The 26,681-nt window shown below is 47.4% G+C and overlaps 1 protein-coding gene across 1 annotated transcript; it reads left to right on the top strand.

The window, feature by feature from the left end:
* Nucleotides 1-159: 159 nt before the first annotated feature.
* LOC308170013 (transcription initiation factor TFIID subunit 4-like) lies at nucleotides 160-26,273 on the top strand (the record flags this gene model as incomplete). Its single annotated transcript, XM_080544744.1, has 15 exons — nucleotides 160-1,474; nucleotides 1,743-1,906; nucleotides 2,779-2,868; nucleotides 4,006-4,179; nucleotides 4,313-4,435; nucleotides 4,666-4,755; nucleotides 5,200-5,400; nucleotides 6,028-6,103; nucleotides 6,570-6,675; nucleotides 9,144-9,313; nucleotides 10,229-10,359; nucleotides 17,348-17,473; nucleotides 18,956-19,012; nucleotides 22,321-22,434; nucleotides 26,112-26,273. 15 exons carry the CDS (start codon nucleotides 160-162, stop codon nucleotides 26,271-26,273), a joined length of 3,099 nt encoding a protein of 1,032 aa, XP_080400870.1.
* Nucleotides 26,274-26,681: the final 408 nt, after the last annotated feature.

Here is a 26,681-nt window from a genome sequence, read left to right as displayed (position 1 = left end):
GTCAATGTAAAAAAAAAAATTTGTACGAGAGCCGCGCGATTCTCTGTCTTTTCTAGATATTCTATTTCTATGTGTCGAAACCACCACAATGCCCAACGCGCATGCGCACTTCCCTCCGAAAATACAATTTCGCACAACGGGTCTAACATCACATCAAAGATGGCGGGAGCCTCCGACCCACTGGAGGACATGCTCTTCAATGAGGTGGACGAGAAGGCGGTGAGCGACTTAGTGGGTTCCCTGGAGTCGCAACTCGGGAGCCAAAAGACCCTGGGTGTCCCTTACTCCGAGATCAAGAGAGACCAGGGCTCTCCGGGCGCCGGTGTCAATAACTTCTCAGGGAAAGTGCGTGATCAAGCGGTGGTGGCGGGGTCTCTGGCTGCTCCGGAGCCACAACAAGGACATCCCAAAGCGGGGTTATCATCCAACCAGCAGGAATCCACCTCCTCGAATAAGACCCTCACCTCTTCTAGTTCTACCTCTTCTGTTACTACTACCGGGGGTACAGTGATCAACGCTGGGGGTCCCCATCTGCAAACACACACACATGGAGGAGTAACTCACACCATCTCTCCCGCACTGGGATCTGTTGGAGTAACTTTGTCTCCAGTAGGACAGTCTGCTGGCTTCAACCAACAAGGTACTGGTGTTTTGGGTCCAGCTGGTGGTACATCAATGAGTGTGACTGCTGCTGCCCCCCACCCAAACCTGATTACCCCGATTACTCCAACCATTAGGACTGTTTCACCTGGATTACAGAGTGGGGGGGGTGGTGGTAATATTGGAGCTGTAAAGTTGGTGAACTCACAGCCTACTCCAGCTGTTAACACTGTAATAAGTACTGTCAGTGCGGGCAGCTCCAATATCATTGTCTCTATGGCTTCGCAGCCACATTTCCCTCCTGTACCTCCTCAATCTACAGTGGCTCCTACTCCCACTATTGCATTGCAACGGCATCCACATCCACCTAATCCCATCATGGCTAACCTTGCTTCCCAGAACGGACTAGACCCTCTTAAAGTTTCTCCTCTGATTACTACTACACAAAGTGCAGGTGGTCCCCCCGGCGTTGCCACCACCACCTCTCAGGTCATGATGAACCATAGCCACACCACACTCATGCACACAAAAATGGTGTCAGCGACGAACCAGCCCGTTTCAGGGGGCCACTCGCAAATAATCCTTGGTAACCCACCCTCTTCTATGAGTTCACCGATAAGCCAGGCGCAGCAGGGTGGTGTGGTGAGTTCTCCTCAAGTCACTATGACCACGGGGGTGAAAACGACGGTCAACGGCGTGGGGCAGCCCACGGTCACCATCGTGAGGCCCCCGGGGGCCCCTATGATGGCCACCTCTATACAGCAGCAGAGGCCCGCCATGGTGGCGAGTCCGACGAGGACTGTGGCCCCACAGCTGGCCGTCAGACCTCAACAGCAGACCATTCAATTGCCTCCTGGATTTACCATACCGCCCGGTAAGGACACACCACTATATGATATTCTGTTTTTAGAACCTGGAGCAGTCACAGACACCTACTCATATGGAACCTGTTAACCCCATGCACTTCGATTTCCCCAAGTTTTTGTTGTTTTTCTTGAGGCTGATTCATTGGTGCAACCTGGCATGTCAATTTGAGGGGAAACCTAGTGTTACTGTACACTCTTGGATGTTTTCGGTCACACTGCCTTTTTAACTGCTTTAGTGAGAGATGTTGTGTGACCTTCCTTCCTGTCTTCCGTCAGGCATGGTACTGGTGCGTACCGACACCGGCCAGCTGGTGATGGTCCCGCAGCAGGTGCTGGCCCAGGCCCAGGCGAAGACCCAGCAGAGCCAGGCAGCCTCCAACATCTCTCCCAGGCCCGCAGCTCCGACGGCCGGGGCCACCATTAGAGTCAGCGCCCCCCAGGTATGCCAATTTAAGGAGTTTTCTGGAGTAGAGAGACCTGGGGAAACAGAAAGGTGCAATCTAGTTCCAACAGGCAATTTTTTTAGGCCAATGCAGAATGTCAAGATGCTTGTTCATGCCCTGGTTCTGTGCAAATCCTTTTTCTTTTATTTATTATTCTTTTTTTTGTTACAATCAATCCCCTTGAACTTCAATAGCGGGATCCATATTTAAGGTGGTCAGTGACATTTGCAGGGCTTTACGGTCACTCAGGCCGAGCCTGGAGAAAACACACAGAAAGACTCATTGCTAGTGGTGAACATAAACAGTCCTCGCTGAATCCCGTAACATTCCTTCATGGAGTCCAGATATCGATCCTGCACCTTTTCACTATATTTTTCCTCTAGTTTGGCATTAATGAGGTTTAAGTTTCCTTCAAGGAGTGTACGTACAGCCAACATGTATTCCAGATAATAATTGTTTATGATCTTTACAATCTTTGAAAGTGAACAAGGAGCAACTCACTGTGTATAGCGATACTTATGTCCAAGTACTGCTCCATGTTTCTTCCTGTGCTGCACCACTGACCTCCTGTTTCTGCTTGGCCGGCTGTGGCGCAGGAGGTAGAGTCACCGTCTAATGATCACAAGGTTGGCAGATCAGCGGGTCGAGCCCCGGCTGGCCACATGTCGAAGTGTCCTTGGGCAAGACACTGAACCCCAAAATGTCTCCCAATGAGCGGGCCGGCGCCTTGCATGGCAGCTTGCCGCCATTGGTGTGTGAATGTGTGTGTGAATGGGTGAATGTGAATGTGTAAAGCGCTTTGGAGCAGCAAAAAAGGCGCTATATAAGTGCAGTCCATTTACCATTCTGTTCTCTTCTCTTCTCTGCAGGCCCCTGGTATACCCCAGGCTGTTCGTCTGGCTGCTCCTGTCCAGACCAGGATGGTGCATTCTCCGTCTCCCTCTACTCCTGCTGTACAGGTGTGTACTACTTCACCATACTATTTCACCATACTACTTCACCATCAGAACACCTAAACATGTAAAACCCCGGACCTGGGGTGATAAGGCCTTTTCAGCCGCAGCCCCGTCCCTCTGGAACGCCCTCCCCAACCACATCAGACAGGCCAACACCCTGCCAACAGGCCCTCAAAACACACCTCTTCAAGCTTGCCATCACCAGTTAACCCCCCTTCCCATGTGTCCCCAGCACTACCTTAATTAGGCCCTTCTTTTATTTATTTATTTTACTTTTTATTATTACTACTTGATCTTCTCAGTTTGTAAAGCGTCTTTGAGTGTCTAGAAAAGCGCTATATAAGTCTAATGTATTATTATTATTATTATTATTATTAATAATAAACATGAACATAGCTGCCTGCTATGCACCCCTTTCATGCGTTAAACCTTTAGCGAATACACAACTGATATGTACATTTAAAGAATGGTTTGAATGCATACATTTTAGCTTTTTCATTCTAGCCTTTCTTTTGTTGTTGTTGTAGGTTAGTTAGGTTACTTCATATTTTAGTTTTGAATGTATCTCTTCATGTCTGTGTTGTGTTGAAGTCTTATTAGGCTAATGTTTCCCTTTGAAAGCTCTGTGTGGTGGATGTTTTGTCTCTTTTGTCCTGGCCCGGGTTGTTGTAAGGGTTGTTTTGTCTCTCGTCTTTGTGTGGTATTATTTTGTCTTTCAGCTTTCTGTTGTCTTTCAGTAGTGCTTGTTTGTCTGGTAGTTTTGTGATGTGTTGCAGTTCTAGTTGTTGTTTTGTTCCTCAGCTTGTGTTGTCGTGTAGCAGTGATTGTTTTGTGTATACGTTCTCATGTTGAGTTGTGATCAATCATGGACTGCACTTATATAGCGCCTTTATCCAAACGGCCTCTCATTCACCCATTCACACACACATTCACACACCAATGGCGGCAAGCTACCATGCGCCGGCCCGCTCACTGGGAGCAATTTGGGGTCCAGTGTCTTGCCCAACGACACTTCGACATGTGGCAAGCCGAGGCTTGAACCGCCGACCTTGCGATCATTAGACGGCGGCTCGACCTCCTGCGCCCCACGGCCCCACCACCCTACGCCTCACTGTATGTGTCTGTTCTTGTGTTCCTCAGAAGACCATCACTGTGGCACCTGCAGGCGCGGCGGTGTCAGTAAAGATGGCCGCTCCTCAGAAGCCCCAGACGGTGATCACCGGAGGCCAGACCCTGGTCAAGCCCATCGTGCGACCGAGCGTAACAGCCAGCGCGTCCCCGACCCCGACAACAGGAACTGGGGTTGTCGCCACGGTTGGTGCTCAGAGACATGATGTTTGAAATTTCCAACCGACACTCCGCTGCCGCACAGATTAACAGTTTGAACACTTATTAAGCTTCTGTACCGACCAAACAGGACACGTTGTTGCATCGTTCTCTCTTACAGGAAATGCAAGAAAACGTGAAGAAGTGCAAAAACTTCTTGGCCACGCTGATCAAGCTGGCGTCCCACAATTCCCCGTCACCAGACACCTCCAAGAATGTGAAGAGTCTGGTCCAGGACCTGCTGGTGAGTGTCTACCTCCACAGACGACCAGTTGAAACGGACATTTATCATCAGTCTTTTGTGTTTTTGTGTGTGTGTTTCTCTTGTTTGCATCCACACTAAGCCAGTAGGTTATCCTGTACTGTAATCCATTCCCAACACGTACTGTTTTGGGGCTCCTACTCAATTGTTTTGATTGCAATCGTCGGTTGGTCAAACTAACGACCGCTCTCTCTCTCTCTTCAATCAATCAGGATGCTAAGATCGAGCCTGAGGAGTTCACCACCCGCTTACAGGCTGAGCTGAAGTCCTCCCCTCAGCCCTACCTCATCCCTTTCCTCAAGGTTCGTTGACTAACACACCTACACTTACACACCTACCGACTCATTGCTGCTGTTTTTCCATGCAGATTTCATTGAATCTTTCATTGGTGATGACATTCCCTATGTACAGGGCTCCCACGGGTCCTTGAAATCCTTGAAAGTTTGTGAATTTAAGAAGAAAAAAAAAATCAAGGAAAATAGACATGGGTCATTGAAAGTGCTTGAATTCTCCCCCCCCCCCTCTCTCTCTCTTTCTAAAAAAAAAATAATATATATATTCAAAAATGTTTTACTTAGCTCGTCAACTATTTCTGTCTCAAACTATGCCGTGTCGGGTCCTCGAATTTGAGGGAATTGAGTCTTGAAAGTCCTTGAAAGGTGCTTGAATGTGATGTTTCAGAAGGTGTGAGAACCCTGGATAGACAGATCCCTGTATGTCACCTGACAGTGTTTCACCTCCCACAGAAAAGCCTTCCTGCCCTGCGTCTCTCCCTGCTGAACAACCAGCAGTCTCTGATGAACGCCACCGCCGCCGCCTCCACCTCCGCCACCGCCGCCGCCGCCGCCACCGCCACCGCCACCACCACTATCAGGGCCCGGCTACCCACCATCCCCGCCACGGGTATCGTCAGGCCGGCCGGTGTTCTGGGAAACACAACCGCCCTGGTACGACCACTACACTACGACCACGAGCTCTGGAATGAACAGGGTTCCCGCGCAGGTTTTAAAAAGCCTTAAAGTCTAAAATCCAGCTAACCAAATTTTAAGGCCTAAAAAAAGGTCTTGAGCTTCAGTTATTCGGTCTAGAAATTAGGTGCTAGGTCTTAAAAACGAGATCCTGCAAGGTAATCAGTCCGACCACATCTATTTACACAGAAATTAATCTAGCTGGAACAAAAAAAATGCCAATTTGCTTCCTTTTTTGTCTGTATGGCAGTGAAATCCCTAATTTCATCACCTCGAGGATGACAAAAAGGTATCACATGGCGCCGAGGATAGGTCTAAAATCCTACCCAGAAAGGTCTAAAAGGTCTTAAACCTGACTGAATCACTTTCCATGTTCTGTTTGACAGGCTCAGGATGCTTACTAGTGGTGGTAGTTTGAGGTTCTGAGATTTTTGTAACTGCTCAGTGTTCACTGACTCTTGGGAGTTCCGTCTTCTGCCTCATCTATGTAACATCAAGTTTTATTTGTATAGCGCATTTCTCACAAGATGTGACTCAAGGCACGTCATCGCCTGTGCTGACGGCTCCTCCTCCTCTCTCTCCTGCGTGTTTCTCCATCTCTCTCAGGGTGTAAGGAGGCCTGGTGTTCAGGGGGTCCAGACCCGCATGCCTATGGTGATTACTCAGACCATACGACCACAAGGTACTACTGCTATCAACCCCCTGTTCCCTGTCAATGGAGAACCACAACCATGGCATCCTCCTGTCTTACTGCAATAGACCTATCGCTAAGCCACGGCCCCTTTGAAAACTTGGACAAACAAACGACGCTCGCTCAAATTCTTCTCTGACAGTGACTGACTGACCGACCGTGACTGAATGACATTCAATGGCTTACAATGGCGGGAGGTCAAATTTCTGATTTACAAGTAAGAGACATGTTTTGTTAAAGATGACAAGAATATTTAGTCTAGAAGCTTTTCACCATCAGATATTAGCGAGTTGTTTGTCCGAGTTTTCTGCCTGTAGTGACTTTTGCTGTGATATGATTGGACCATTTCTATTTCGGGGCGTGGCTTAGCGATAGGTCCATTGCCTTGAGTAATATTCAGGTATTGTTTGCTCACAATGCTATGGAGCAGCTGGTAACATGCTTGTTTGTTGGACAGGTGCAGTTGCAAGAGGACCCACTTTCATTGCAGGAAGAAGTCCTGTGGGCATCGCCGCCCAGGCCTCAGCCAATCAGAAGAAGCTGAATGAGGGCGGGACTTTCAGGTACCAGACAACCTCATTGGCCGGAACAAATACACAACAGCCACATTAAAATATGACAGCAGAAATTAGCCCTGTAAAGGCCAATGCACACAGCGTGCGATTTCTGTTGCGCGACAACATTCCATTGCAACGCACACGGCGTGCGATGCGATTTTTGTTGCGCCGCAAAATTCCATTTTCAACTCACACCATTGAAGTCTATGAGAAAATCATACAAAATCGCATCCCAATGCACACGGCGTGCGATGCAATTTCTGTTGCACCTCAACATTCCATTCTCAATTGTTACGTAGTCGGACCAGGCAGGCTGATTACAATAGGCTCTACCAATATTGCTTGCCTTGCTTCCACAATTTCTACAAGATACAACTGGACATATTGTGATGTGGGTCCCCTGATTTAGGGGTATTGGTAAAATGTCAGGAGAGGGAGCGCACAAAACACACAGCCAAATCGTTAGACAGGAACGGAAGACTTTAGTGGACGGAACGGAAGTAGTGTCGGTACGTCGTTGTTATCATTCCCCTTCTTTGGGTGATTCTTCCAGCAAACTTGTCTTATGTTGACATTTTTGAGTTAGTAATTCATAAAATACAAAGGTTCCATCTCACAAAACATAATGGAATGTAAAAACTTTGACGCTCGATATCTCTGAACTACCCTAAACGGAGATAGAACCTTATCATTCTAAACGGAGATAGAACCGTATCATTCTAAACGGAGATAGAACCTTATCATTCTAAACGGAGATAGAACCTTATCATTCTAAACGGAGATAGAACCTTATCATTCTAAACGGAGATAGAACCTTATCATTCTAAACGGAGATAGAAACCTTCTCATTCTAAACTCACGACTTCGAGCTGTAACCGTTGACATCAGTGACACTTTTAACGTAACAGTTTTAGTTTGCAATAGACTAGACCACTGTCATACAACACAATTTCCGGTTCATCTTAGTTTTTTAATAAAACTAATACATTCACGAACTTTTACTAAACCCTTCATGTACCGTAGGTGTATGTACTATATCAGACCTTTTGGGTCAGACCTTCAGCCTTTAACTTCTTTCAAAAAAGGAGACAGTCAAAAATGTATGCTCCAGTCTCTCTCCCCGTTATGAGTGACTCAATTAATTTAGATAGACCAGTTGAAGTTTTCCCAATTGTCCCATTGTGATGCAATAATCCGTCGCACCACAAACTTTTACAACATTTGCAAAATTTGACAGTGCGACAAAACTCGCACGCCGTGTGCTTTGTCCCATTCAAAATGAATGGAATCGAATTTTCGCCGTGCGATTAAAATCGGGGCCGTGTGTGTTGAGATGCGATGTTCTCATAGACTTCCATTCAAACTTCAAAATGGAATGTTGACGTGCAACAGAAATCGCACGCTGTGTGCATTGGCCTTAAGACTACACTATCCACATCGTTGGAAATCTAGAAGGGAATGGGTGATGTTGAATGTCATCACCTTCTTAAAATAATGGCTCACATCATATTTTCAAGTTTTGAGAAAAACAGAATAAACTGAACCGAATCTAGAATATATGATATTTAGGCAAAAACTGAATCTTCCTCAAAAGTGACCATTATTTTAAGAAGGCGACGATGTATTTCAATGATGTGGCGACACACAATGACCACAAGGGGGCGGCATCTCTCTTTTACTTTTACATTTTAGACATTTAGCAGACGCCTTTATCCAAAGCAACGTAAATGAGTCATCTATACATCAGCCATCATAAGAAAAACTAATCTATGCTACGACCAGGGGCCAATGGCAGTCACAATGCTAGAAGGAAGAATGACTAGAAGGAATGGCAGTCACAATGCTAGAAGGAAGAAAGACCTAGGTTCTGGGCCCTGGACAGTCTGGACGGATTGATGGCAGCTGCTGGACTGAAAAAATCAGGTGTAGTGCTGAGGCACAAATATGTACATTTCAAGCCTGCAAACTGCGACACTTTAAATAAATGTGCAATAACACTATTGTGCAATATGACAACCCTAGTCGTCTATCTGTACAGTATAGTATAGTGGATAGTGTACATAGCCTTTATTTATGTAAACCAGCTCCTTCCCTTCTTGTGTTTTTTTTTTAAAGTGTTTTTTTTTCTTTCTTTTTTTTCTTTCCTAACACCAGGGGAGCCACCCCTCCTAAATTTCGTTGTTTGGTACCTGTACTGTAGCAATGACCATAAAGACCATTCATTCATTCGACTTGTCTTTTTTAAAATATATATATTTACAGTAGAGAAACTGTAAACCCATGTGAACTCCAAACCATTCTCTGCAACGTACTAAGAGAACCTAAAGCTAAACAAACTCATGTCTGGTAAAGGCGAGCTTGAAGAGGTGGGTTTTGAGGGCCTGTTTAAATGTTGGCAGGGTGTTGGCCTGTTGAACTGTCCATGTTAGTAACCTAAACCTCCCTCCCTCCGTCCCTCCCTCCCTCCGTCCCAGGGATGACGATGACATCAACGACGTGGCGTCCATGGCCGGGGTGAACCTGAACGAGGAGAACGCCCGCATCATGGCCACCAACTCTGAGCTGGTGGGAACTAAGATCCGTTCCTGCAAGGACGAGGCCTTCCTGCCCCCCGGCCTGCTGCACAGACGCGTCCTGGAGATCGGTACGCCTCACGGCTGCTCTGGGCTCAGACGGGGCATTCTGAAGGGCTGCTGTAATTTCTGTAGCCCACCACTTGGTTTTGAAGGAGTTGGTTAGTCAGCGTTCCCACGGGTCCTTGAAATCCTTGAAAGTTTGTGAATTTTAGAAAAAGAAATCATGGTCTTAAAAGTTTTGGAAAATAGACATGGGTCATTGAAAGTGCTTGAATTTCCCCCCCCCCCTCTCTCTCTCTCTCTCTCTAAAAAAATAGATATATATTCAAAAATGTTTTACTTTGCTCGTCAACTAGTAAATAAGTCTCTGTATGGCTTAACTTTACACATATTTCACAATATATTGTTTTGCTGTGCTGTGGTAGAGAAGGCAAGAGACCATCTAGTGTTCACACATTCAAGCCTCTCTTTTTAATTGTTGTCTGCGAGCGGATAGTTCCTATTATATACATTCTCATCTAGATCTGTCTCAAACTATGCCGTGTTGGGGTCCTTGAATTTGAGGGAATTGAATCTTGAAAGTCCTTGAAAGGTGCTTGAATTTGATGTTTCAGAAGGTGTGGGAACCCTGGGTTACGACTTACGGCTGTTCATGTCATAGACGGTGCATCCTGAAGGGCTGCTGTCGTTGCTGTAGCCCACCACTTTGGTTTTGATGGAGTCGGTTAGTTGAGTCAGGCTTTGTGTTAGTGCTGTGCAGGAGGAAAAGCCTGAAAGGCACGATGCACACCTCTAGGACCCAGAGTTTGTGACCACTGCTGTATGCTCCATCACTCTCAGTTCTAAATACGTTCACATGCTACCATGTAGACCAGAGAGACCCTCCCTCCCTCACCCACCCACCCCCACCCCTCCTGACTGTCTTGTTGGTAGTGTGTGAGTGAATTTCAACCATGTCTCTCTTGTCTTTCCTACTATCTCAGCAAAGAAGTTTGGGGTGACAGAGGTTCCTGTGGAGGCGGTGAACTTCATCTCCCATGCTACCCAGGCCAGGCTACGCTCTGTGCTGGAGAAGGTGTCCACCATCGCCCAGCACCGTACAGACGGGGGCAAGGTAAGATAGATACATGTATATAGATAGATGGGTGGGTGGGTGGGTGGGTGGGTGGATGGATGGATGGCCGGTGGAATTTGTTCTCGGTACAGCATATTGATCTCTGCAGCATACAAATGACAAAAACAAAGAAGTGCACAATAGACAACATCAGACAAAAAAAAAAAAAGACAACAACAGACAATTGTGGTACGCATGTCGGTCATGTCAGTGAGGAGGGAGCTAGAGGGAGGCGTTCAGAGTCCTGATGGCTATGGGGGAAAAAGCTGTTGGTGAAGCGTTTAGTCTTTGTGGACAATTATTTGTAGCGCCTCCGTGAGGGGAGGAGCTGGAAGAGGTGATGAGCAGGATGTGAGGGGTCAGAGATGATCTGACAGGCGACAGTAGGTGAAGAGGGCCATAGACGGCAGTACTTGACCTGGCACCTCAAACTGGCTACTGCTTGAGTAGCAGCATCTCTTTATAGAATATTCACTTTAGAATCAAAAGAAATACTGCAGCCCTTTTCATTCCACTTTTTGCACTTATGAACAGCACGTGAACAACACGCGAACAACACATGAACAACGTATGAACAACATATGAACAACACATGAACGTATGAACAACACATTAACAACATATGAACAACACATGAACATATGAACAACACATTAACAACATATGAACAACATTATGAACAACGTATGAACAACATATGAACATATGAACAACACGTGAACAACACATGAACAACATATCAACACTACAGTTCCTGAAATGTGTTTTTCTTAGCATTGAGAACCAACTCTAGACCATATAAATGAAGCCTGCCACTTTTTGAAGGCCTCAACCGCCTGGCTCAGGGCAGAGGCAACTGAGTAGACTATTGTATCGTCTGCATAAAGATGTACTTCAGCTGTAAACATGTCCTTCCCAATGTTATTTATAAAAGATAGTTAACAAGACAGGGGCCTAAACACTGCATCAATATGATGTTCTGCTTCCCTGTAACTCTGGCCAGTGAGAACTGAAGGACAACAGGTTCTCACGAGGGAGGAATGAGCAGCCAAAGTGCTCCTCAGTAAGTAGCTGTCAGCGACATGTCAGAATGTTCAGCTTTTGTTACTGGTTATTTGTTTTATCTGGCCATTCCTAGAGAGGGATACGGGAAAGGTTTGTGCAAATGGTGAACTACATTGCAGGGTTCCCACGGGTCCTTGAAATCCTTGAAAGTTTGTGAATTTGAGAAAAGGAAATCAAGGTCTTAATAGTTTTTGAAAACTCTCTCTCTAAATATATATATTTATATATATATATATATATATATATATATATATATATATATATATATATATAGTAACATGTAGAAGGGAATAAAACAACCATACTAGTTACTAAGGTTAATTCGTTTTTTAGTCTACATTTTAAACCGACATAACGCCATTAGATTTGAAAACCGTTCATGGTCATTCCTATTATACATTCTCATCTAGATCTGTCTCAAACTATGCCGTGGTAGGCCCTTTAATTTGAAGGAATTGAGTCTTGAAAGTCCTTGAAAGGTGCTTGAATTTGATGTTTCAGAACGTGTGGGAACACTGACATTGTAACAGGGTTCCCACGATGGTCTTAGATTTATGAAACACAGGATAAGATGTAAATTCCTTTGTGCAGGCACGTACGTGCGTGTGTGTGTGTGTGTGCGTGTGTGTCGTCTTGTTGGTGAGTGGTTCATGCGGGGGGTGGGGGGGGGCTGGGGTTAGGTTTAATTTCGGACGCATCATCAGTAGCGTTCCTCCAGGTCATGGGGTGTTTCGGCCATCACACTATACACCCTCGCCAGAGGTGGCCAGCTCAGGGGGATCAGCCCCAAACTTGCGTCGATCCTAATTCGTCATGAGAATGGCTGACGTCTCATGAGACTATGCAAGGCAGGGGCGTCCTTTTCCCTGAGTCAGGCCTAAGCTGACCGCATACCTTCTGGTTGGCTACTTCGGGGCCCAGCAGGGATCTTTCCTTCTCATAAAAAGCCACTGGCTGCTTCTTTCGGCTGCTTCCGATGCAGCTTTGATGGCTGAACGCAGGCTTTGGCCTCTGATTCCCAGGTCTGTAAACAATCTGGTGGTAGATCTTGCCACAAACCCTCTGCACCCCACCTCCACTGGGCGGACTTCAGTGTTCCAGCCGCGGTGTTGTGCTTCGGCGGCGAGCTCAGCATAGCGTAGATGTTTCCGCTCGTAAGCTTCATCCACTGCGTCCTCCCAGGGTACGGTTAGTTCAATGATGTACACCTTTTTTAGAGAAGGGGACCAGAGAACCAAGTCAGGTAGCTGGCCTCGCTCAGATGGTGTCGAACTGCTCCTGGTAACCTTTGCCCCCTCACGGACAAAGGTAATTGCCTGTTGGTGGTTGGATAATGATGGCGGTAGGGAGTTGGTGGCAGCTCGTTTGTCCTCCAGGGTGGATGCAAAGATCTTCAGGACTTGGTTGTGACGCCACGTGTAGCGTCCTTGGGCGAGACTAGTTTTGCATCCTGAAAGAATGTGCCTGAGGGTGGCTGGCGTGGAACAAAGGGCACACCCCGGGTCTTCACCATACCACTGGCCAAGGTTAACTGGTGTTGGAAGGACGTCGTATGTAGCTCTGATAATAAAGCTCAACTGCCTCGCTTCCATGGCCCACATGTCCTTCCAGCTAATCTTCCTCCTCTCCACACTGTCCCATCGCGTCCACTGTCCCTGCTTGGCAAGAGAGACTGCCTTGGCCCATCTTCCAGCCTCCTCCTGATGGCGTACTTCCTCCACCACCATCTTCCTCCGTTCTGGTGCTGTGGCCTTACTCCAAGCAGGGCGAGCAGCTGTTAGCCCGAAGCCTCCTCTTCCCTGCTGAACATACCCCACAATGTCAGCATGTTTGAGGGCTGCTGTTGCTTCCTCCACCGCTTTGGCTGGTGTCCATTTGCGCCCGGTAGCCAAGGTTGGTGCGTTGTTGCTCACCACTAAATCTCTGGATTCATTCAGTGTCATCTGGAGTCTTGTTTTTGCACACTTTAACTCCTCTGTGAGACTGGTGAGGGGCATCTTGAGGATGCTATCTCCGTAGAGACCTATGGTGGTAAGGCATCGTGGAATTCCGAGCCATTTCTTGATGTAGCCTGTGACTCCTCTTTCCAACTTCTCTACGATTGAGATTGGGACCTCATACACTGCGAGGGGCCACAGCGTCCGTGGTAGGAGTCCAAACTGCAGGCACCAAGCCTTTAACTTTCCAGGTAGCTGTGTTTTGTCGATGGACTGCAGGCCACTGCTGATATATTTGCGCAGTTGTAGCACCTGGTCTTTGTCCTTCAGGCTTGCATCATACCACCTGACAAGGCTTTTTACAGGTTGCTCAGACACTGTTGGGATTGGATCATCGCCGATGAAGAATTTCAGGTCAGAGAGCACTCCCTTCACAATTGAGATGCTTCGTGACTTGGATGGTTTGATCTTCATACGGGCCCAACTGATGTTCTCTTCCAGTTTTCTGAGCAGCCTCCTGGTGCATGGGACGGTGGTGGTCAACGTTGTAATGTCGTCCATGTAAGCTCTGAGCGGAGGGAGACGCTGACCAGAGTCAACTCGCTGTCCGCCTACAACCCATTTTGAGGCTCGGATGATGACTTCCATTGCCATCACAAATGCCAGGGGTGAAATAGTGCATCCCGCCATGATGCCTACTTCCAGGCACTGCCAAGAGGTGGTAAAGTCAGAGGTGGTAAAGCAGAACTGCATGTCTTGGAAGTAGGATTTAACCAGGGCTGTGATGGTGTCCGGTATGTGGAAGAAGTCGAAGGCAGACCACAGGAGTTCGTGGGGCACAGAGCCAAAGGCATTGGCAAGGTCCAGAAAGACGACGTGAATGTCCCGTCTCTCCACCTTTGCCGTTTGGATCTGGTGCCAGATCATGCTGAAATGTTCTGAGCACCCCGAGAATCCTGATATTCCTGCTTTCTGTACAGATGTGTCGATGTATTTGTTTCTTTTCAGATACTCGGCCATCCTCTGTGCAATGACACTAAAGAAGATTTTGCCCTCAACGTTTAGCAGGGAGATTGGACGGAATTGGCTGATGTTGACTGCATCCTTCTCTTTTGGGATGAGGACTCCACCTGCCCTGCGCCACGCTGTAGGTATTATCTTCTTCTGCCATGCTGTTCTCATGAGCCTCCAGAGAAACCTCAGGACATCTGATGCGTTCTTATACACCTTGTATGGGACTCCGTTTGGCCCCGGGGCTGATGCCGTTCTTGCTCGACGCACTGTGTTTTCCACCTCTTTCCAGGTTGGAGGGCTGATCAGCATGTGGTGTTCAGGGGGGTCGATTGGTGGGATATCAGAGGGAATGGTCAGATGTTCATGCCGCCTTGGGTCAGAGTGTGTTTCTTTCAGGTGATTTTCCAGGTCTGTCTTTGTTGTTTTTAGAGCTCCACTTTTTTCCTTTGTGAAGATACTTTTAAGGAACTTGAAGGGATCCTTATAGAACCGTGTTCTAGCTTGTTCTTTCTTCCTTCTACGTTTCCGGAGGTTCTCTGCTCTACGGAGGGATGCCCAGGAAATCATCGTGGACTTCAGGAGGAAAAAGTCCGAGATCTAGCCCCTGCTCATCGACGGAGAGAGCGTGGAGAGAGTCTCAACCCTCAGATTCCTGGGGGTGCACATACAGGATGACCTGTCCTGGAAGGACAACACAACAGCCACCATCAAGAAGGCACAACAGCGGCTCTACATCCTGAGAGTCCTCAGGAAGGAACACAGCAAGCAGGAGATACTGGTGACCTTCTACCGCGGCGCAGTGGAGAGCATCCTCACCTACGGCATCTGCAACTGGTTCTCCAGCTGCACAACCGCGGATAGAAATGCGCTACAGAGAGTCGTGAGAACAGCCCAGAAGATCACCGGCGCCCCCCTCCCCTCTCTGGAAGAGCTGTACAACACACGCTGTCTCAGGAAGGCCTCCAAGATCTCCAGGGACCCGACCCACCCTGGGTACGAACACTTTACCAGGCTGCCCTCGAAAAGGCGGTTCAGGACCCTGGCCGCTAAGACAAACAGACTGAAGCTCAGCTTCTACCACAGGGCCGTCCAGGCCCTGAACACAGCAAAGACCTAGGTTCTGGGCCCTGGACAGTCTGGACGGATTGATGGCAGCTGCTGGACTGAAAAAATCAGGTGTAGTGCTGAGGCACAAATATGTACATTTCAAGCCTGCAAACTGCGACACTTTAAATGAATGTGCAATTACACTATGTGCAATATGACAACCCTAGTCGTCTATCTGTACAGTATAGTATAGTGGATAGTGTACATAGCCTTTATTTATGTAAACCAGCTCCTTCCCTTCTTGTGTTTTTTTTTTTTTTTTTTTTTCTCTTTCCTAACACCAGGGGAACCACCCCTCCTAAATTTCGTTGTATGGTACCTGTACTGTAGCAATGACAATAAAGACCATTCATTCATTCATTCATCATTCAGCCGTGATTTGATGTCGACTTGAAGTGCGTTTATGCCTTCCCTTTCCACTCCAGAGGCTTTTTTCCACCGTTTCCTAAGTTGTCTTCTTTCTAGGACGAGGCGCTGGATCTCCTGTTGCCTCCTGGAAACGGGTGCAGTTGGAACATCTTTCCCGCCTTTCCTTTCTTGCACTCCAAAGCGTTCTGCCCCATACTGGTAGATGATATCCCCCATTCTCTCCAACTTCTTTTCCACTGTCCCTTTAAGTTGCTCAAGAGACAGGGTCAGGTCAGTATTGATAGTTTCCCACAGCTTCTTATCCCCGGCACCAGGCCACTTCACATGCAGTCTATGCCCTGCTAGTCTCTTTTCGACTACAGGTCTAGGGGGTTGGGTCGGTTCTACCACTGTTGTTATCCCCTCTGTGTTTGCTTCCTCCACGACAGTGGTACTGATGTACTGCAAGCTATGGTTTGCGTCCAGTTGCTGTACTTCATTCGACTTATTCGATTCCTTTCGCAGAAAGTAACCAACGCGAGGCCTCTGTCTCTCCTCTGTCAAACACTTCATCTTTCCTTGGTGAATTCTCAACCCCCGGTAGGATGTATTCTTCCTCCAACCACAGGGACATATCTGCTGTTTGTGGCCTGTTGACGTGGCTGTAGCTGGGGCAACTGTTGTGGCACTGTCTTGCACTGTGCTCCCGATACTCATAGTCGTTTCCGGTCCAGGGTCTGTTACCATAAAGTCAGCCGATGAGTCATCTTCCGCCCCCGCTCTCGCAGACTCTAGGGGTGTTCTCTTTTGTTGTCTTTTCGTAGCTATAGCGGGTGAATCCAACATGTCAAAGACATGGGAAACTACAAGCATGGGAAGCTAGCCCATGCCCGTCCCAGTGGGGTCTATTCCCTCCCGTCAGCTGTCTCTCCATGCCGCCACAAGGACTTTCCCCTGTCGTCAGCTGATCTTTCTCAGCGGTCACTGGACTCAGTGCCCAGTTACTCAGATTTATGAAACACAGGATAAGATGTAAATTCCTTTGTGCAGGCACGTACGTGAGAGTGTGTGTGTCGTCTTGTTGGTGAGTGGTTCATGCGGGGAGGGGGGGGGGCTGGGGTTAGGTTTAATTTCGGACTCATCATCAGTAGTGTTCCTCCAGGTCATGGGGTGTTTCGGCCATCACACTATACACCCTCGCCAGAGGTGGCCAGCTCAGGGGGATCAGCCCCAAACTTGCGTCGATCCTAATTCGTCATGAGAATGGCTGACGTCTTAAAAAGCCTTAAAGTTTAAAATCCAGCAATCCAACTATAAGGCCTAAAAAGGTCCCTAATTTCAGTTATTTCAGTTATGCCAATTCGCGTCCTTTTTTGTCTGTATAGCAGTGAAATCCCTAATTTCATCACCTCGAGGATGACAAAAAGCTATCAAACGGCGTCGCGAATAGGTCTAAAATTCAATTCAAAGAGGTTAAAAAAAAAGGTCTAAAAAGGTCTCCCCCCCCCCCCATGCAGGACGAGGAGTGGTACGAGCCGTCGTCAGATGTGCGGGCCCAGCTCCGCTTCTTTGAGCAGCTGGAGAGGATGGAGAAGCAGAGGAAGGACGAGCAGGAGAGAGAGATTCTCCTCAAGGCTGCCAAAGTAAGTCCCAAACACACACTTCCTCACGACTGTCAAACTGTCTATCAGGAGATCACTTTTTTTTTTTTTTTTTTTTTTTATTTATCCCCTTTTCACCCAATTTGGTATCCAATTGAACCCAACCTAGCATCCAATTATCCCCTGCCTATTGCGTAGGATCCGCCGCACGACCCCGTGGCCGGCAGCCCCAGAGGAGACCGCCAGGCAGACTAGCTGACTGGCTCCTCGAGCCCAGCACCGTTATTCCGGCACCCAGAGGGCGGTGTTGCGCGACGGATCCTTGTCCGGAAATAGTCCTATACCGCCCTCTGGAGCGGCCGCTCAATATGCCGCTCCCTGTGTGCCTCGGCCATATCTGGGTCTGGCGAAACGGGGATTCGATCCCAGTCCCCGGTGGGCAGCTTGCACTAGTGGCTAGTGCTTAGACCGCTACGCCACCGCGGGGCACATGAGATCACTTTTTTAATTTTATTTTTTACTTCTCTGCACACTGCACACAAACAATAACTTCCACTCACCAAAGTTAGATATCTGCTTGTAGCTGGGCTATTTTGAGGTGCGTGCGTGCGTGCATGCGTAACGTGCTAGCTAGCCTCCACCCCCCATGGGAGACAAGTGACACATGAAAGCAGAAGTAATTAGGGAAGTTTGAACAGAGGGAAGGGAAGTTCGAACAGGGAAGAGTCTCCCTCTAAAGACATCATTAGAACCCCCCACACACACACACACACACTAATTACCTTCATGTGGGATAGAGATGTCATCCAGGAGGAGATAATTATGTCTCTGCTTCTGCAGACGAGTACTCCCCAACCATATTAACACTGTCATGTGAATTGGGAGTTGGCCTGTTTAGTATGCATGGTATGCCAGCTTTGTAGGCTTCAGTTATTGTTGTGTATTGTTGTTATCATTGTGTAAGTATCATGTGTTTTTAATAAGCACTTGCTATACAACTAAATTAATTGTCTCATGTCACTGACAATTTGTGAGAGCAGCTGGAGAAAGCGGGAACAAGTCGGCGACCGACCGAATGTTCAGACTTTTATTCTGAAAAAAGTAAATAAATGTCAACGTTGTTGAAAATCAACGACACGCTCGCTAGTGAAGCCAAAATATTGCAATGCAATGGATTCGGTGAGTAATCCCCACTACTATCTAGTTAGTGTAGAGTAGTGGGGATTACTCACCGAATACCTTGGCATTGCAATATTTTGGCTTGACTAGCGAGCGTGTCGTTGATTTTCAACAACGTTGACATTTATTTACATTTTTCAGAATAAAAGCTGAAACATTTTGTCTGAACATTTGTGATTGGTTGCCGACTTGCTACCGCTTTCACCAGCTGATGTCACATTTGTCTGCTAGCATTCCAATATCTCTCTCAAGATCAACATATCAACACGTTCCCTCTCTCATCTTTTTCCATCACACCTTGTTCTCCCTGGTTCTCTGACCTAACGTTGTCTTATGTAACTACAGAGTCGTGCCAGGCAGGAGGATCCAGAGCAGGCTCGCTTGAAGGCGAAGGCGAAAGAGGTAAGAGCCTTTATTGTGGTAATGCACAAAAAACACTATTACGTTCACACATAGATATATAGATAGATGTGTAGGTACTATAGATATATATATAGATAGATGGGTAGGTAGGTACTTTATTACGTTACGTTCATACATAGATATATAGATAGATAGATGTGTAGGTAGGTACTATAGATATATAGATGGTTAGGTAGGTACTTTATTGATCCCCGAGGGGAAATTCTGGTGTTACAGCAGCTCAGACCACAAAGCAACGGCAACATAATAGTGACAATTGAATAAAAGGTTAAAATAAGTGGAAAATGAGGTCTAACATCGAAAAAGTTGAGCAATGGAGTGTTGAGATCATACAAATTAGCCTGAAAACAGTCAAAGCTATTGCCTTAATGAACATTCCGGAATTAATTTACAAACAAACAAACGCATACATACTTGACGTTGTCACGGAAACAATAGCATGTCGGAATACGGAACGTTCTGGATGTCATAAAGCCTTGCCTCAGAACCCCCACCTCCACCCTGCTCTGCTGTTCCTGTTCTAGGTCAGCTCTCCTCTTTTAGCTCTCTGCCTGAGGGGAAGCTAGTCTGGGAGCGTCTCGCTACAGTGGCCCAGAGCGGGCCCTGAGGAGGAGGAGGGGGGGGGGGGGGGGGTCAGGGAGCAGGGCCTGGGGGGGGAGGGGGGCATTAGCCATAAACCTCTTGCTCTCAGGCTAGGAGAGGGGAGGGAGGCCCAGTCCAGACACGTTCTGTCATTCTAGAGGTCATATCATACAGGGTCGGACAGCAACTCTGGTCTCGGAGAGCTGTCAGAGTGCAGGGTTGATGTACCAAGTTTCATACATTTTCATACAACGGGGTAGAAAGGCCAGCATTGTGAAGTTACTCGATTTTCTATTTGTTATTATAGCGCCGCCTATGGTCTAATCATGGTAATTATTTCTGGCATTGTTACTGATGCTCTCTAGTTGTGGCATGCACATTTATAGCATTTTTGGCCAGGGACTTTTTGAGCTATTTGACCAAAGCCAGAAAAATAATAATAATAAGTAAACCACCAATAACAATACTGCTACGTAGTAGGAACACTAATTAAATTAGTTGACTCTTCACAGGGGATGTTTTCACTGAACAACAAAAGAAAGGGAATATTGAATGATCTCCATTGATCCATCCTAACCCTAACTTACCAGGAAACGTGTAGTCCTTGGCTCAGACAGTGTAGTAGTTAATTAATTAATTAATTTAATTAATTAATTAATTTTGCCATTTAGCAGACGCTTTTAATCCAAAGCGACTTACAATTACGAATTACAGGGACATTCCCCCTGGAGTAACTGAGGGCTAAGTGCCTTACTCAAGGGCACACTGGTAGTGGTGTGGTTTCAGGCGGGATTTGAACTCACAACCTTCCGATCACAAGTCCAACTCACTATCCACTAGACCACCACTACCCCTAGTAGTGTGGGCTCAATAGCATCTCACTAGTGTGGACGATCTTGAGAATCAGCTGTGCATGTGGTGGAAGAGTGCACTCTGCATGCAGAGGGTTGCAATTCCATTAACACTAGAACAGCCATACCTGTTTTACCTACTAAAAGAGCCGCCTCTGTACAATGCTCAAGCTGCTATTTACACACAACGACCACTAGTTGGCCGCTTGTAAATTAGCCTGCTTCCTACACAGAAAAACTGCAAAATAGCTTTATACTAGCTTATCCTGATGTGATTTTGAAAATGTAAGGATACTGGGTGGTAGAACGCACATATCTAGGAAAAGTCGTGAAAGGAGGGTCCTGAAATTTGATCGAGTGCAAAGATATAACATTTTTCTTTACTCACAAAATGAGTAAATGACCCCTCATGGCTGTTCTAGTGTTAAATCGGGATACTTTAACCAAAATATGCCACAAGACCTAGAATTGCCTTATGTGTATCCCACAAAAAGGTTCACCGTCATAAGCTAACGTTTTTTGGGTGAATTTAAGCAACATTAAGGTTTATTGGTATTACTAATACGCATGCTATGTAAAATATTTTTTTGAAAGGTTGAGTTTGAGGAACCAACTTGTTGTTGGACTAAAGCAGCTAAGGGAGGCTGCTGTGGTGCAGAGTGGCGTACGCTAACCTGGTTCTGCCTCCACCACTTTATCACTCAGACAGAGATCTGAGCCATAGGCGTCACACAGAGCCCCACGCTGCCTACAGAGCCTTTCTGCCTGCCTCCTGCCCTCACCATGCCTCCAGACACACATCCTCAGAGCCTGCAGCGTACGCACACGCACACGCGCACGCACACACACACACACACACACACACACACACTGTTGACCTCGGTTCCATCTTAAGATCCGGATACAGGTTAAAGTTCTATGTGTACCACAGCCTGTGATGGCGTGTGTGTGTGTGTGTGTGTGTGTGTGTGTGTGTGTGTGTGTGTGTGTGCGTGTGTGCGTGTGTGTGCGCATCATGTGCATCACTTCCCTTCCAATTAGCATTCCAGGGTCTTAATGAGGATGTGAACGTTGCCTTGAATTATGTCCTCTGTCCATTCATCTCCTCATCACTTGTTCTTCCCCCGTGGAGAGGCCAGTTGTCTAAGCTGACAGTATCCCTTTGTAGCGCTAGCCAGCCACTCAACACTTCTAACAGTTGGTATAACAGTCCGACAGATCCTCTCCCAAAGGTCTTTGTATGTATTCAGAAAAGTGGTTAGGTCATTGCAGCGTCCTGTATTTGATGACATCCGTCTCTAGAAGATGACAGCTGTCATTCTATCAGGGTTCCCAAGGGTCCTTGAAATCCTTTTGTGAAGTTTGTGAATTTGAGAAAAAGAAATCAAGGTCTTAAAAGTTTTTGAAAATATACATGGGTCATTGAAAGTGCTTGAATTCCTCTCTCTCTAAAAAAAAATACATATTCAAAAAAAATGTACTTAGCTCGTCAGCTAGTAAATAAGTCTCTGTATTGCTTAAATTTACACATATTTGACAATATATTGTTTTGCTGTGCTGTGGTAGAGAAGGCAAGAGACCATCCATCTAGTGTTCACACATTCAAGCCTCTCTTTTTAATTGTTGTCTGTGAGCGGATAGTTCCTATTATATAAACTCTCATCTAGATCTGTCTCAAAACTATGCCGTGTTGGGTCCTTGAATTTGAGGGAATTGAGTCTTGAAAGTCCTTGAAAGGTTCTTGAATTTGATGTTTCAGAATGTGTGGGAACCCTGTTCTATGACGCTCACCGTCAGTGCCGGCTGGCCTAACTATGTGTGTGTGCCTCTCTCTCTCCCTCTCTCTCCTCACAGATGCAACAGAACGAGCAGGCCCAGATCCGGCAGCGGGACGCCAACCTCACCGCCCTGGCTGCCATCGGGCCGCGCAAGAAACGCAAGATGGACTCACCAGGGGGCTCCACTGAGGTGAGGGCGGCAAGTCTGCCTGCCACTTTGAATAACCCATTGAAAGCCCAGCGTATTGTACACTCACCTCTCTGTCATCAACACGTGTGTATATACTTCTGGTGTATACTTCTGAATCTGGTTCCACCACCGGGCGCCAAGACAGTGAAAAGCCGTGACTGAACGCTGTGACTGAACGCTGTGACTGAACGCTGTGACTGAACGCTGTGACTGAACGCTGTGACTGAACGCTGTGACTGAACGCTGTGACTGAACACTGAGACTGAACGCTGTGACTGAACGCCGTGACTGAACACTGAGACTGAACACTGTGACTGAACGCTGTGACTGAACGCTGTGACTGAACACTGAGACTGAACGCTGTGACTGAACGCTGTGACTGAACGCTGTGACTGAACGCTGAGACTGAACGCTGAGACTGAACGCTGTGACTGAACGCTGTGACTGAACGCTGTGACTGAACGCTGTGACTGAACACTGAGACTGAACGCTGAGACTGAACGCTGAGACTGAACGCTGTGACTGAACGCTGTGACTGAACGCTGTGACTGAACGCTGAGACTGAACGCTGAGACTGAACACTGAGACTGAACACTGAGACCGCTGCGTCCTCATAGAGGCCAACCGAGGTGGAAGAACGGAGTGACAGGGCAGGGGTTTGATAGAGTGATAGGAGAGTGATAGACCAGGGGATAGGAGTGATAGGGGAGGGGTTTGTGGGCTGACCATTGCTTGCAAGTAGGGAGGGGCTGTTCCCTTTACCACCTGGTAGGCGAGCACCAGGGTCTTGAATGTGATGCAGGCTGCTACCGGGAGCCAGTGAGGGGGGTGGGGTGGGGGGTGATATGGGAGAATTTAGAGAGATTGAACACCAGACGGGCAGTAGCAATGTGTTTCATACCATCCCTCGTTTCATGTCTTACAATGAGCCCGTCCTCTGATTTCTGCCTCCACTGACACACACACACACACACACACACACACACACATACACACACACACACATACACTCACACACACACATACACACACACACACATACACTCACACACACCCAAACCCCCCCCCATCCAGAGAGCAGAGTGAATGTGACCAGAGTTGAGTGAAGGGGGTCAGCGTGTGCCTACAGGCGTGTGGGGTGTGTCTGCCCCGCCCCCACCCCCACAACCCTGAGGGTAGCCATAGATTTTCAGCTCTGCAGAAATGAGCCTGAGGCGCTAACATAGCTCGGGGCGACCGCAGTATGGGCGCCTCTCACCCGCCACTCCCTCCCTCCCCCACCCCTTCCCTTTCCCCCCCCACATCCAAGCCTCAGGCCTCCCTCCCAGCAGTCCCAGACAAAGGCAGAGGCCTCTGTGCAGGGTGAGAGAGCTAGGGATTAGGAGAGGGGGGGGGCATTTAAAGAGAGAGGGAGGAGGGGGGGGGGGGTGATGAACTTTGCCAGATGCTTAAGCGTGAGAAGGATGGTAAAAAATTATATCTTCTCGACAGCCAAGTTCCTCGTTCGCTAGTCAGTCAAGCTACTTTCTCGCTAGTTATCCAGTTCGCTAGTTTTGGGTGCTAAAACGGGACCCATGTATGTAGGGATGTCAGACAGACAGTTCACTTACAGTTGGCAAAACGAGTTATCAATGAAATGCGTTTAAGATAGGCTTGTTCATTTAATCAGCGAGCCAGTTGTTTATACGAGTTCGTTAGAAATGCGACGGTTGCCTCGCATTGTTAGATTGTTAGCCTGCACTCGTACATGCCCACGGAGCCTGAGGGGGTTGTGGCTGATGTGCGTATATCTCAAGCCTGATCACGCCTGCAGACGGGCGCTAAGGGGTCTGCCGGAGCTCCCGAGGGCAGATTAGTTACAAAGAAACCGACTCAAGAGAACCAAAAAATCATTTGTGCTGTTAGCTCATGTGAATGGGGCGTCGCCTTAGTAGAGTCTCAAAGTCATGAGACTATCTAGAATTATCTCTGACCAATTTTAGTGGTCTTGTGCTTTCCCTGCCTCCATTCACCATTGAGGTGAGGGATTATAAGAGTCTCTCTACCGGGGTTGTGTGATGTTTGGGGCGTTATGTTCAAATATGGAAGACAGACCCCTGGGCAGTGTGTGTGTGTGTGAGAGAGAGAGAGAGAGAGAGAAGAAAGCAAAGGAGGTTATCTAGCATGTCTGCAGGCTGTGGAGCGTTCTAATGTTCTGATTGTGTTCGTGTATGGACCTGGAGCCTCATTCCTATCCTCTGGTGTCAGCACCTCCCCCAGGCTCCCAGCACACATACATGCTATACAGCCCCGTTTATACAAAGGCCACTGCCAATGGCTGACAAAACAACCATCAAATCCAAACAAACATTTTTGGGGGGGGAGACATGATAAGACATCATATTGCTTCAACTACCCTCCCTAGTGGACAGGCCCGGTCCAGGTCCAAACCACCAGCCAGGGGAACCGCGAGCAGTACGTATGACAGCAGTGACCGGAGGCTTATTTAGGAACATGTGAAATGATAAGTTCACATTGAAATTTGCATTTTCTATCTGTAATGGTTTTGAATGTACCCCCCAAAGAACAAGCCCCGGGACTTTTTACTGGCATGGGAAGCGATGCATCAAGCCACGTTCTGTTTGATATCATAGCTGATGAATTCATTCCCTTTTTTTTTTCTTTTTTAAACTGTGCTCTTTTGATAGTATTGCATCTTGGGAAAGCGGGCGTGTTGGAGCAGTGTCTCTGAATGGAGAGCGTACTGGCTATCGTGCTTTGTAGCCATGGGGTTTAGGGTGTGGTCTCACCCTGGGGCTAGGGACGCACCTCACATATGAAGGTGTGGGAAGGAACACACAAGCCTGGGCTTTCAGAGTGATTCATAGTAATGGTGGGTGAGAATGGGATGGGTAAAGGTGAAGCCTGACGTTTTCGAGGTTGAACACTATGCACACGCAAGTGAGGGGGGGGAAGCTGATCTATCTATGAATGGAATCATCTAGAACATGTGATCTCAAATCGAAGGATTACCTGTCATTTCATCATTATGGCTTGTTTTTAAGTTGCTTCGACACATTTTTAAGTCACTTAAATCTGCGTAACACATCCTCCACAGCCAACCTCTCCATGGTTTGTTTGTTTTTTTGGTCACGTTTAAGTTTAATATGTTCTATGTCTTTGAGGTGAGTTTCTTGTAATAGTGCAATTTTAACCCCTTCCTTTTTTCAAAAGTGTCAGTATTTTCTTCCTTTTAATTGGGTGATTTACCCCACACATTCCATGAACAGAATTTAGTGTCAACTCCCACCATGTGTTAAGTTTATTATTAATAATAATAATAATAATAATAATAATAATAATACATTAGACTTCTACATTAGATATAGTGCTTTTCTAGACAAAGATGTTTTACAAACTGAAAAGATTGAGTAGTAATAATAAAAAGAAACAAAAGGTAAATAAAAGAAAGTATAGGGGCCTAATTAAAGTAGTGCTGGGGACACATGGGAAGGGGAGGGGAAGAGGGAGAGTGTTAACTGGTGAAGGCGAGCTTGAAGAGGTGGGTTTTGAGGGCCTGTTTAAATGTTGGCAGGGTGTTGGCCTGTCTGATGTGGTTGGGGAGGGGGGCGTTCCAGAAGTTTAGTCTAAGCATGGTTCTATAAGTTGGTAACACAGTCGTGTGTTTGGGTCCCCAGGTTGCTTCAGGCTCAGGGGCCAGCTCGTCCACCGCCTCCTCCCCGCGCCAACAGCTCCGCCAGCGGATCACACGAGTCAACCTCAGGGACTTCATCTTCTGCCTGGAGCAGGAGAGGACGACATCTCGGTCCTTACTGCTCTATAAGGCTCTCCTGAAGTAGGGGGTCCCCCTATAAGGCTCTCCTGAAGTAGGGGGCCCCCCTATAAGGCTCTCCTGAAGTAGGGGGTCCCCCTATAAGGCTCTCCTGAAGTAGGGGGTCCCCCTATAAGGCTCTCCTGAAGTAGGGGGTCCCACTGTACTCAGCCCATCCTCGGCAAGTCGTTTTCCCTTTCTCCCTCCTTCATCTATACATCCATTCCCTCTATTTCACCCCCCCCCACCCACCCCCAATCTACTGCTAGCCCCTACCCATACCTCCCTCCTCCAGCATCCATCCCCATCCTGGTCGCCCTGCTCTCTCACTAGGCCCCTCCCTTTTAATTCCTCCTAGCCCCGCCCCCTAGTGTCCTTCTCTAGCCGTGTGTAGGACAGTGCTAGCCCAGAGGCCTGCCACGCCAGGCTAGTTTTT

The sequence above is a fragment of the Nansenia antarctica genome (assembly GCF_963989245.1).
Source record: "Nansenia antarctica genome assembly, chromosome: 14".
Classification (NCBI taxonomy): domain Eukaryota; kingdom Metazoa; phylum Chordata; class Actinopteri; order Argentiniformes; family Microstomatidae; genus Nansenia; species Nansenia antarctica.
Note: the sequence above shows the minus strand (reverse complement) of the source record. Positions and strands in the feature narration are given on the sequence as shown.